Raw genomic sequence first — 13633 nt, 5'->3', positions numbered from 1 at the left:
CTTTAGTGCCCTTTTGATGTCTCAGAATCTGTAGCGATTTCCTGTGTCATCCCTAACATTGTTAATTTACGTTTCTCTCGTTTCCCATCCTCTTTCTCGCTGTGCTCTGGTTTGTCTTTTGTAATCGACCTGTCTTCCGGTTCCCTGCCCACTCTTCAATTATACCCAACCTGCCGTGAGTTCTTCATTGTAATTAATTGACTTCTTAATTGTGATTATCGTGTTTTTATTTCCATTCTAACGTTAATATTTATTCTTTCTATGGGCTCCAGTTCTCTGGTGAATTCTCTATTTCTAATATCCAGTTTACCCATGGATCTGTTTCTATTATTATGCGCTTTTTCTTGGTTCTGTTTTTCGGTATACCTAGTAATTTTCTCGTTGAATGCTAGATATTGTGTGTGAAAGTTATAAATATTCTGCATAAGGTTATACTCTCTTGAGGAGGTCTAATTTAATTTCCGATAGGCGGTTAGATTAAGAGAAAAATCTAAATCCAATTAGGGATTTAAGCGATTCGGGACTGTGTTGAAGTTTTTATAAGAACTGGTCTATTTCTTATTCACTCTTACTCCCAGGGTATCGCCCTTTGTAAGCCTCACCGAGCCTGCACACAAGATAAACAGTAAAAGCTGTAAGAGAAAAGACATATCAGTTTTCAACAGATGCATTTAAAGAGTTTATATCATGTATTTTTTCAGTGAGGTAGGAGTTTAGGTTACAAGCTGTGAAGTGAGAGAGCTTGGAATTTATTGATGCAATGCAGTGCTTGAGGAGAATGGTAAATGTTCGAAATAATCGTTAGGAGAAAATTGAAAGGAATAAGAACCAAGTAAAATTATTTTGTCTTTCTTCCCCAGCACGTATTGTAGATGATCTGTTTTGCGGATCGACTGACCAATATTGCTTCTTCATCCTAGGCAACCTGTTGAAATACTTGATGGAAAATGAAGATTGTATTCGCTTATGCATTGTCGCCTTTTCCATTGAGGTGACGAGAGATGAAATACTATTTACCGGTCTGTTCAACAATCAAGCGTACCATTCACCGTCCCTGGCCCTGGCAATAGTAGACAACATTCTTTTCATGACGGTTTCTGGCCCTGAGGCTTCCTTGACAGTGTCCAACAAACCTCAGCCACACGTTATTCCCAACGAACACACTGAAATGTATGTCGTCATTTCCTTTAGAATAGAGTTTCATACTTGAAATGCATTTCTCCCACTCTGATTACACTTGTACAATCAACAAATAGTTATTGATAGAATTTTGTATTTTCTGCTACGTCGATTTTTTGATATATCTACTTTTGTTTTCTGTAGGTTTTCAAATGAACGTCAGGTGGCCATAAATATACATTTTGGCATGGCTCTTTTCATCAGTGGCTTTTGTCTCCTGACAGTGACTGAGAGAGTCTCTAAGGCCAAGCACATCCAGTTTCTGAGCGGGGTCTACATCCTCGCGTACTGGCTCTCCGCTCTGCTGTGGGATTTCATCATCTTCTCTGCCTCCTGCTGCTTGCTGCTGGTGAGGGTTCCTTTTCCTTCTCCACCCCATGAAAAATTTCTGTGCCCCAATTATGTTATAAATCTAACCCTGCCAATAAGCTATCTTTGCTCATTATCTTAGAAAAGACATTGCAAAAATCTCATGGTAGAAACTTTCTCTTTCACATTCCTTCGTTAGAAGAAAATAACTTTTCTTTACAAAAGCACAGAGACCTCTCATGAACTTGTTTCCCATTTATGTTCTCATCAATTTATACTGACCCACAAATCCTCTCTCAAGGTGGAAAGGCTTTTACCTGTATTAAGAGATACTTACGCTCTTATTACATACATACGAGGTAGTATATCTACTGCCTGGTCTTGTCTGGTTTTGTTTTCTACTGGACCTTCTGGCTGTTCTACTGAAACTCTTCTTCAAGTCTCTATCAATGTATTTAAAAAACTGTTTGGCGTGTGGTTCGTCTACGTATAAATCTAAATTCTACCTTCCAGTCCTCTTATTTTTGGAGTCCCTACCCAAAGATGCTATATGTAAGATCACTATTTTGAAGTTCATCTAGTCTCAACACTGAACTTTGTGGAAAGAAGTGCATTGGAGAAGATGTAGACTGGGAAGCTAAGCGAGGTATACTGTTCTTACTCTTCCCAAATTCACAGTCGTCCAATTTCTGTCAACAAAGAGTTAGAACAAAGAGTAAACGTATGGAAATGCACGCCATCCTATTCCCTAGTGAAAAATGGTTCTGTGAGTTCCATAAACTCTCCAGTCATGTGATCAGGGTCTTTCTTTTGGAGCGTGTGTGTGTGTGTGCGCGCGCATGTGCATACACGTGTGTGTACATGTGTGTGTTCTGGAGCAGTTAGAGAGTGATGCATATGAAATGTATTGTGTACATAGAGACGAAATCATTGAGAGCAGGTAAGTTTCTTCCCTAATTAGAGGAACTAGGATTTTAAGTATGAATAAGAATATGACTCATCCTTCAAGTAGTTCTCTGTTCAGTAATAGATAGATGCTAACCATGAAAATAAAATAATTATGATAAAATATGTTGATGTTTATCATAAAAATATGATTATCATTGTCTATACCAGCACAATTACTATCTCCTTTCCTCCCGTCTACTCATCTCTTTGATTCTTTTTCATTTATTTTTTCATTCACTTTCTATCCTTATTCCCTTTGTTCTTAAGAGTATTCGAGAGGATTTATTTAAATTCTATACACTGTACCCTCAAAATTGTGGGTGTATAGGTACGTAAATATGTTGGTCTGTGTGGTACACATATGTCTGCGTATGTTTTTGGAATGAAAAAATAGATGAATGTTCTTCTCCCAAGGTCGAGAGACACCTGAAAGTTTTCTCTGCACGTGCTGCATATACACGCGCTGCGTCCGAGGACCTCTACGCAGGATGTGGTAGGGAGCTGCTTTGGGAGCGCAGGCAGAAATGCTCCAGTGCAGAGATGCATGAGTTAGAGAGACTCGTAGGAAGTGCTGTCTCTACGCGTCCTCCATCTTGCTCTGTGCTATTCTACTTCTTGTCATGTACCCAATAGAAATGTGTTTGAATGTTAAGACACGTACAAGAAAACCTTTGGAATCATCATATTTGTGATAATTGTTATGGGCTGAATTATATCCCCTCAAAGTCATATGCTTAAGTTCTAACCACCAGTTCCTCAAAATGTAACTGTATTTAAAGATGGGGCCTCTACAGAGGATCAAATCAGTGATTTAGAAGATAAAGTAGCTGGACACCCACAATCGTATCAGCAAAAAGAAAAAAGAATCCAAGAAAGTCGAGAGGAGTTGGAGGGGCCTCTGGAACACCAAGCGTAACAACATTCACATCATGGGGGTGCCAGGAGGAGAAGAGAGAGAACAAAGGGTTGGAAACGTGTTTGAAGAAACAATGATGGCAAATTTCCCTAACCTGGTGAAGGAAGTAGACGTACAAGCCCAGGAAGCATGGAGAGTCCCTAAAAAGATGAACTCGAAAGGGCCACACCAAGACCCGTCGTGATTAAAATGCCAGAGGTTACATACAAAGTGAGAATCTTAAAAGCAGCAAGATAAAAGCAGTTAGTTATCTGCATGGGAGTTCCTATAACTGTCAGCTGATTTCTCAACAGAAACTCTTCAGGCTGGAGGGATTGACACAAAACATTCAAAGTGCCGAAAAGCAAGGACCTAAAACAAAGGTTAGTGTACCCAGCAAAGCTATAATTTAGCATCAGAGGACAGATAAAGCGCTTCCCAGACAAGAAAAAGCTAAAGGAGTTCTTCACCCACAAACCAGTATTAAAAGAATCGTTAAAGGGACTCATATAAGAAGAAGAAAAAAAGATCAAAAATATGAATAATGGCAATAACTAACTATCACCAATCACTTTACACGTAAACAGGTTAAGTGCTCCAATCAAAAGACACAGGGCAGCTGAATGGGTAAGAAAACGAGACCCTTATGCTGCCTACGAGAGACTCACTCCAGATCAAAAGACACACAGACTGAAAGGAAAAGGATGGGAAAGATATTTCATGAAAACGGAAACAAGAAAAGCTTGAGTAGCAATGCTTATACCAGACCAAACACACTTTAAAACAAAGGCTGTACCAAGAGACAAAGAAGGACCTAGGAATCCCACTGCTGGGTATTGGTTTGGAGAAATCCAAAACGCTGCTTCGAAGGGACATGCGCGTCCATCTGTTCATTGCAGCATTATCTACAATAGCCAAGATAAGGAGGCGACTTGGGTGTCCCTCAGCAGACGAATGGATAAAGAAGAGGTGCTACACATATACAATGGAAGATCGGCCAGCCTTAAAACGGGATGACATCTCGCCATCTGCAGCAACGTGGCTGGACCTAGAGGGTATTGCGCGGAATGGCGTAAGTCAGACGTACACAGACAAATGTCATGCGGTTTCACGTATGTGTAAACTCTACATAACAGGACGAACGAACAAACAAGACGAATGAACTCTTAGCTACAGACAGCGTTTCGATGGTTGCCAAATGGAGAGCTGAGTGGATGGGTGAAGTGGGGGAGGGGATCAAGAGGTACAAATCGGTGGTTACAAAATAGTAGTGGGGATGGAGAGTACGGACGGCAGTGGGGAGCGGAATCAGCAGCATTGTGATACCCGCGCGAGGCCAGGTGGGTGCTAGATTTATCAGGGTGACCACCTCATAAGTCACATACATGTCTCATCGCTGTATTGTGTACCTGAAACTAGTATGATATTGTATGTCAACTGTATTGAAAAATAAAAAAAAAAAAACTTTAAAAAAGAACTGTTAAATACGTCTGTGTAATAAAATACCGTGGAACCATGTAAATGCTTCTATGTGTACATGAAAAGGTAATTCTAAAATCAAATTATAAAAGCATAACACAAAGCAATTTTTTTTTTAATTTGGAAAGCCACATGCCATTAGTGACATTTGTATATGACTGGCGGGGTCATTCGGATTTTTCTACCTTTAATTCCCTTATGTTTTCCACAATTAGCGTGTATTACTTGTATGACAACCGAAAATAGAGGTAAAACTTTTTTTCAAAAGAAAAGGAAGCAAGGAAAGAAAAGAAAGAAAAGAGAAAGAAAAATAAGAAAAAAAAAAAAGAAAGAAAAGGAAGGCAGGAAGGAAGGGGGGAGAAAGAGAAAGACAGAGACAGAGAGAGAGAGAGACAGACAGACAGAGAGGGGGAGAGAGAGAGAGAAAGAGAAAGAGAGAGAGACAGAGACAGAGACAGAGAGAGAGACAGAGACAGAGAGAGCGCGCCTTCAAAGAGGTGATTAAGTTAAATGGAACGGGATGGGCCTTCATCCAATTCGATTAGTATCTTTTTTTAGGAAGAGGAAATTTGGACACACAAAGACACCACGGGTGTGCAAGCACAAAGGACAGGCCGCGTGAGCACACAGCAGAAAAGTGACCATCTGCGAGCCCAGGAAAGAGACCTCGGAAGAGACCGGCCCTGCCGACACCTTCACATTGAACGCCCAGCCTCCAGAACCGTGAGAAAGCAATTTCTGTTGCTTAAGCCGCCCGGCTCCTGCTATTTCATTGCGGCTGCCCTAACAAGCTAATAAAATGATCGAACACCGGAAACAACCCATGGTCCATCAAAAGTGAAATACATAAGTCCTGAGACCAAGGAGGATACAGTAGAGCAATGAAAAAGAGTGACCTCGAGGCACGTTCAGAAACATGGATGAGCCTCACATCTCACCGCGCTGAGCGAAGGAAGCCAGACCGCGCAGGGCGCGTGGCGTGCAGTTACATCGATCAAAAGTTCAAACTGCAGGTAATGCTGCAGCACACCGAGTCCTTAGTGTCATCGGCAGGTTCTGTGACTTTAAGTGAGGTGACACACAATGAAACCATTTCTACCATAGTCTACTTGATGTAAAAAAGAGTTACGTTCCTACAGTGTCTCATCGATATTATAATGACAACGTTGAACGAAACGACATTCATACCAGAGGACCTGCCGTACTATAAATAGTTCAGTATTTAGAGATGCATGCCTATGTGATCACACTGTTAAGAAATATAAAGAAAAGAGTGTTTATGGTAAAAATCAGAGGAGTGGTTCCTTTTACAGGAATTTGGGGAGTTCGCAGTAGCTTTCTTGGGGTACTAGAATTGTGATCATTGCCCACAGGGTTATTGTGCGATAATTCATTGTGATAATTCATGTACGTATTATGTACTCTTTTGGAGGCGCGTTATGTTTCATAATAAAGAGATCAAAATATTTACTTCAACACCTCATTTGCATGTTCATTTAAGAGTTAATTTGGGTGGAATCTGCATGTTCACAACGCACCCTCTTCTCATCCAAGAACAGAGTTTGTTGCTCGTTTATCCAACGAGGAATTCAACTTTTCTTCGAAATAGCTTATGACATCGAAGGATCATCAACCTTCGAACACAGGGATTCCTAGATCATCCCAACTTTTCTTTGATTACCTCATCGTAGTTACTCTGTTTAGATGTACGGTAAGCTCATTCAGAAACAAAGCTGTGGGTGTTGAATTCAACTGTGACCCGCTAATCTTCCCTACTGCTGTCAAGAACATCAGCCATCGATTGCATAATGACTGTTCTCTGCTTAACTTTTCTGTTTACTTCTTAGTTTCCCTGCCGTGTGGTTACACACTTGCCCGAAGGCACACCTCTGACTTTCGTAGAGAAACTGCAATACTAACTAGTGAGATACAGATCTCCAGAATTGTATTTCCTTTAACAAGTACGAATTCATCACCTGACCACTATCCATTCAATTTAGGTCCCTCGAATTTTAGCGTTTCGCCGTCTGGTTTTCTATTTCAATTAAAACTTTCAGAAGGAGGTTCCAGAGTTGCTGGGGTGAATGTAGTGGGAACAAGGGAATAGAATAGAAACAGGAGACCCAGTTTAGAGGTGGGCAGCAGGGATTGGTGAAGTGTACAGTCAAGAGGAAACATTTTTTAAAAAAACAGTCTCTCTTTAGAGAAACAATCTACTTTCTGGAAAAGTCGAGAGGTAGGATTATTGGGGGGAAGTGTACTGACTTTGTTTATGAATTTTTTTAAAAAAAACTCGTTTCAAGTACAAAAAAATAAAAGGAAATTATAGTGCTTCTGCTCTCTGGACTGTCCTCTGGTGAAAAAGAGGTGGCTAAAGTTTGTTTGTTTGTTTGTTTTAAGGCCAAATGATTTAACTAATGAATACTTCTGTGCTAAATAAAGGCAGGACTTGCCATTTCCTTGTCTAAATGTCCTGGCTCGAATTACGTCTCCGCTTACGCGTCTCTTGCCTTTACCTCTGCGTCGCCTTGTGTTTCAGGGAGTGTTCAAATACTGCCAGCTGGACTTATTCCTCGCGGAGTACCACTTCCTGGACACGATGCTGATCTTCATGCTGTACGGCTGGGCCGCCATTCCCCTCATGTACCTGCTCAGCTTCCTGTTCACTAGAGGTACTTCTGCCTACATCAAACTCGTGCTGTTCAACTACCTGTCCGGCATTTTCAGTCTCCTCATAGACAGCATCTTTGAGTTTGGTGAGTGTAAGGGCTTCACGACCTGCCTCCTTCCCCAGAGCGCAGCAGTTAATAAATAAGTAGGGATGGGCTGATGATATTAATAGACATCTAAGTTCTGGGTTTGGGGGAAATCCTGAACTGGCTCAAGCCGGGACCTTCATGCCAGAGAGACAGGGCTGAACTTGCTGTTCAGGTCCTTAGACACGGGAGTTCCCCTCGCAATCCTCACCACCGCTAGCTCTGCTACATGATTTAGGGAGTCTGTTTTGTACAGGATTTTGGAAATTTTAGGAGCATTTGTCCCTGAGACTCATTTGTCAGAGAAAGAGACAAAGAATGAGGATGAATGGGAACAAAAGAGTAGCTTCCTCCAGAAGAAGAAGGGCCTCGGGAAGTTAGAATGAGTCATGTCTCCAATCTATTAGACCTCGATGACCTTGACAAGCGCTATCCCTCGATGCCACGGCACTTGGTAGTGAGGCGATGAAAAGGAGGAGTGGAGAGAATCTTGAGCTGTCAGGCGAGGCCACACTCCTGCCCAGGGGAGGCTTGTGCTGTGGCTCCTCTTCCCTGGTTTTATGGGAAAAGCCAAAGAATCTGAGCATCCAAACAAGATTAGCCAGGAAGGGGAGACATGCTTACAGCTCGGCCGGTCCCCCTTCCTTTCTGGCCTGCTTTCTGCAGTGTTCTTGGGCTTGTAATCTCCTCACTTCCCTTCTCTGACTTCAAGACCTGCAGAGACGGTTGCCAAATTGACCCTCGTTATACACAGAGTTCTGCAAAGTGCCACCATATCACTCCGTGGCCGCATCACCTGATCTCGCAAGTTTGAAGGGCCTAAAGCGCTTTGTCACCCGTCACCGTCACCCATCACCCGTCACCCATCACTGTCACCCCTCGCCAGGCCCCCCAGGTGCAGGCTTCCTTGGCCCGGGCCCTCGTAAATCAATGAATACTTCACACGAGTGAGACCTAAGCCTCCGGCAGCAGACAGAAAAAGAACTCGTAAGAGAGTCACCTCGGCCCTCATTCTCAAAGGGATGCCCAAATCACAGAAAGCGGGGATCTCCGTACTCCTCACAGCCCTCTGAAGACAAATATCGTCATGCAGGGAGGATTCACCCCGAAAGCACTTGCGTCTGCGAGCCCTGACCTAGGATGAAATCATCATTTAAGGAGCTAGAGAGGGCCAGGAGTAGCAGGATGGGGAGGAGTGGGTCGCAGAGTCATGTAGGATGAGAACAAAAAAAAAAAAAAAGCCAGCGGATTTGGCAGTTAGAATGTCCTGGCTTGGCCAAAAGCTCCAGCCAGCAAACCAGCATGGCCACGGGCACGGGAAGTGTACAGTAATCCAGCACACGGAGGCTCTAAAAAAAAGACGTGTTTCCTCCAAGAAGTTTTGAGTTGAGGGTAGTGGTAACTGCCCCAAACCAGATGATGACACACACGTCCACCGTTCTCACTCCCTGTGGAGCCTCCCTGAAGCATTCGTGGGAATGTCACCCACGCGATCGCAGGACCCCACCGGTCCCCCATCTGAAAGGCCTGCAGACTCGTCACCGGGCTTTCTCGGTGTTTCTCAGTTGTCTGGTTCTTGATTCCCTGAGCCTGGTTTGGTCATCAATTGGGGGCGTTTTGTTCATTTCCTCTAATGAAACCTAATCTTATCATCTTTTTTTTAGAAAATTCACATAGCATGCCGAATGCCACCAGAAACTTCATGCTTCATTTATTACTAGTCTTTCCCAATTACAACCTGGCGAAGTGCATCACCTACTACACCACTTTCCACCAGATGAAGAAGTGGTGCTCCCTTAAGCAAGATGTTGCCTTCTTACCTTGCGATAAAGAAAGTAAGTACCTGGGGGGGGGGGGGCCCTGTGCGTCCAGGGCGTCAGTCCCAGGCTCAGCCCGTGACGAATGCAGGATGCAGGGAGAGAGTCAGGACACGTGCTCGGTACCGACCGAAGCCATTTCATAAGACTAGGGGAAAACCCTCGTAAATCTCAAACAGCCTCGACGGCAGACGCCAAATCAGTTTGAAGCAGTCATCGGACAGAGAGCTAAGGGCGGCCGATAGTCAACCGCCTAGCACCATGACCTACGTTATTTTAAATCTGCACCACCTCGGGCTATTTGTTTGTTTTCACACTCGTTTTTGAGGGGACTTGACTGTGCGCTGTGTCACACAGCTCTCGTGGTCCAGAGCTGGGGGTCAAAGCTTATGCTCTTCCATCGCATTACTCACATCCGGTATGGCCAAGACCTCCGGGGTCAGGGTTCGTACTGGAATCGCATTGTGTATCCCCATCACCACTCAGAATCGTGTCCACTCATCTGCGCACACCTGGTTCGAAGGAAAGGATGCAGTCCATTGCCCAGCGTCTGAAATAGTAGCTGGCACTAGAGAAACTCACCTGTTTTTTTTTTTTTTTTTAATAAATAGGTAAAGGTTAGGTTCTAGCGATTCGGGAGATACGGAGCAGTACGTAACCTTAGACATCCCTAATCGTGGCACCGTATCATTTGTTAGATAATTCCGAAATGCCTTATCTCGGTGAGAGTGGGCAGAGCGAGAAGGGAGGAGCACTTGTAAGCCAGCACCCTCGGAGATGAGTCGTGACCTCAGAAGGAAGCTCGGTACCCAAACAGCCGTGAACTGCATGACAATACACTTTAGGGGGTGGAGCCAGTAGAGAAAAAAATAGAAAAGAAACGTTTCATATAAAATCCAATGACATGAAAAGTCATGGTATTACCGAGTCTCCATAGACTATTTTTGTACAGCAATGTAAGAAGGTTCCACTTTTTTCATATCTTTTCCAACAATTGTTATTTTCCCTTTTATTATAGTCTTCCTGGTGGGTGTGAAGTCGAATCTCATTGTTGTTTCGACTGCATTTCTCTAACGGCCAGTGATGTTGAGCATCTTCCCATGCACCTGTTGTCCATTTGTACATCTTTGTAGAAGTATCTGTTCAAATTCCTTGCTCGTTTTTTAAACCGGGCTATTTGTCTTTACATATTCAGGAAACTAGGCCCTTCTACGATATATAATTTGGAAATATTTTCACCTGTTCCGTGGGCTGCCTTTTTACTTCCTTGCTAGCGTCCAGTTTATCGGTCGTGTCTTTGATTTCTTGTACACCTCAGGTGTCGTATCAAAGAAATTATTGCTTAATCAAAGGCCTCAGAGATGTACCCACTGTTTTCTCCTAAGAGGTTTATGGTTTTAGTTGTTATATTTAGGCCTTTGATCCGTGTTTAGTTGATTTTTGTGTATGGTGTGAGACGAGGTTCTGGCTTGATTCTTTTGCATACAGATGTCCAGTGGTTCCAGCACCATTTGTTAAAAAGACTATTTCCAATTTAATTGCTTTAGCACACCTAGTGAAATCCCTTGACCTTAGAAATAAGGGTTTCTTTATAGACTCATAATTGTATTTCATTTCTCTTTCTGTCTATCCTTATTCCATTACCAGTCCCGTCTTGACTACCTTAGCTTCGTAGTAGGTTTTGAGATAGAAACTTGGCTATATCTTGATACTTTGCAATTCCACATACATTTACAATCAGCTTTTCTTTACAGAAGCACACCTCTATTGAAATGTGTATTGAGATCGATTTAATGCTATAGAACAATTTTGAAAGATATATCTACGGTTTTTGGTTTTACAGCTTGTAAACTTGGTACGTTCCTTTACTTATTTGGTTCCAGCCTTCCATTTATTTACTTAGGTCTTTTTAATTTTTATTTAATACTGTGTAATAGTTACTGGTTTAGAGGTATTGGAATTATATTGTTAGTCTTATTCCTACACATCTTATGCTATCCTAAATAGCATCACTTTTCAAAGTGTCATCTTTTGCCAGCTGTTGCCATTATAGAGAAATATAATTAAAAGAATTCATTTTTATACTGAGCTTAAATTATATTATTAATTTTAATAATCTTACCTGTAGATCGTTTTTCATTTTCCATGAGTACATTCGCAGTAGCTGCTAAGAGTGTATTTTTTTTCCCCAATTCATATACATTTATTTCTTGTTCTTGACTCACCCCTTTGTTGAGGACATAGGACATAGCTCAGTAGGCTTTGGAAGGTTTGTGATTTTCTGGCTTAGATCCTCTGAACTTCTTGTCTCTGTGATTTGGAAAAGTCTCATCTTGGGAAGGCACCACTTCTGAGAAGAGCAACTTGGAAGGCATAATCGTCCCTTGGGAGCTTGACGTTGTAGAAAAAGAAGAAGAAAATAGCTTAAGTTAAGGGTACTGGAGAAACAAAGGTTTTCGGGAGATCACAAAACTATATCCCCACCACCACCACCTTAGCAGAATGACGTTAATTAAAGAAATTATATTTCACCTTAGCAACAGAAATAGCTTTCATGCAGTAAGCAACCAAGTAACCATCCCAAACCCATCGTCACCACCCCATAAAATTATCATTTTGATGTCCATGAAAATTTACAACAGAGACGGCCAACTGTCATACGAAGCTAGTATGATGAGTCAAAACTATAAAAATATAAGCAATAAAAATGAGAAAAATCACAGAGGCAAATTAATTAAAAATGTACATATGGTGGGCTGAGGTACGGGGACCAAATATGGCTAAACAGTAACATCATTGATGCTAGGTGGGGGGAATGGTCTTTGTTATACTGGTCTTTATTATAATGGTCTTTTTTATTTCAATTTCGCTTTATGTTTGAAACGTTTTTAAATGGCAACATAGAAGGAAAACAATCCAAAAACTGCATAGAGTATTGTACTATTTCTATAAAGTTTAAATTTTAAAATTAAACAAAATATTATTTACTAAAATGTATATATATAATGGTCCATTTGTATTTAAAGAAAACAGGAATTCGTAACACAATTCATCATAGTGGTTACCTGTGGAGGATGGAAAAATAAAGAAGCAAATAAGTAATAACAAATTATTTGTAAAATTTGAATTTGGGGGCTGGGTTCATAGATTCTATTATGATATTCGGTTTAAAATTTATACATATGTAGCATATAATGTTCTGTTTGAATTAAGTATTCTAAAAACAATTCTGAAGTATAAGGAATGGAAAAGGTGAAATAATACTAGATATGACAGTCTACTCAATCTAAAAGAATCCCTTGATAAATTGTTAGACTTGATAAGAATTTAATCTGATTGATGAATGCAAAATAAACACAAACATAACATTCCATTGCATTTCTATTTGTCAGCTACAAGCAATTACAAAATATAATTCTTCATAAAGAGTTCAATGGCCAAAGCTAGAACAATTTGAACAGCAAAATAACGTGATTTGGATTATAACCCAAAGTATAAATTAAATAATGAGTCTATTTTATTATAAAGAAATGACTAAATAAATAAATGATGAAGAGAAAAATCTCCTGTAGAATTCCAAACAATTTCTGTAGATGCTCCATCCTCATGGAGGTGAAGCGTAACTTCCCACTCCCCATGCGTGGGATGTATATTATGACTTCCTTCTAAAGTTCAAAGAGTATGGAAAGGGAATGAAAGGAGTAACTTCACAGCAGAGAAGGCCAACACACACGACCCCAGGTGATCAAGGTCAACGTCAACCATGATGAGTCATATTGATAGTATGAACCCCTTTTTTTGATGCAATAAAAATGGCGATTCATCTCTGTGACCTTCCTCCCAAAGCCCACAACCTCAGTCTAATCATGAAAAAAAAAAAAAAATCAGACATCCCAATAGAGGATTATCCTATAGAATGCCTCACCGGTATGTAAGTGGCATCGAAAATAAAGAAAATCTGAGAAACTGTCACAGCCAAGAGGTTCCTAAGGAGACATGACTACTAAAAACGTAGTGTTCTGGATTGGACCATGGAACAAAAAAAGAGTATCACGTTTTTAAAAAACCTAGGAAATCTGAATAAATCATGGACTGTATTTAATGACGATGTGTTAATGTTTGTTTATTAATTATAACATGTACCATACCAATGTATATTGTTAATAATAAGAGAAGCTGATTGCAGGGTATACGGATTTCTCTGTCCTTTCTTCTCTGAACTCAATTTTTTTTGTAATTCTAAAACCATT

The 13633-nt window shown here is 41.1% G+C and overlaps 1 protein-coding gene across 1 annotated transcript in view; it reads left to right on the top strand.

Moving 5' to 3' along the window:
* LOC107516059 (ATP-binding cassette sub-family A member 3) overlaps window positions 1–13633 on the top strand; it is a 95309-nt gene that overhangs the window by 64035 nt on the left and 17641 nt on the right. Inside the window, exons 20-23 of the mRNA XM_036225868.1 lie at window positions 921–1170; window positions 1324–1528; window positions 7350–7566; window positions 9231–9401. Coding sequence (XP_036081761.1) covers window positions 921–1170; window positions 1324–1528; window positions 7350–7566; window positions 9231–9401 — 843 coding nt within the window. The remainder of the gene's footprint in view (window positions 1–920; window positions 1171–1323; window positions 1529–7349; window positions 7567–9230; window positions 9402–13633) is intronic.

The sequence above is a fragment of the Rousettus aegyptiacus genome, unplaced genomic scaffold (assembly GCF_014176215.1).
Source record: "Rousettus aegyptiacus isolate mRouAeg1 unplaced genomic scaffold, mRouAeg1.p scaffold_m13_p_8, whole genome shotgun sequence".
NCBI classification, from domain to species: Eukaryota; Metazoa; Chordata; class Mammalia; order Chiroptera; family Pteropodidae; genus Rousettus; species Rousettus aegyptiacus.
Note: the sequence above shows the minus strand (reverse complement) of the source record. Positions and strands in the feature narration are given on the sequence as shown.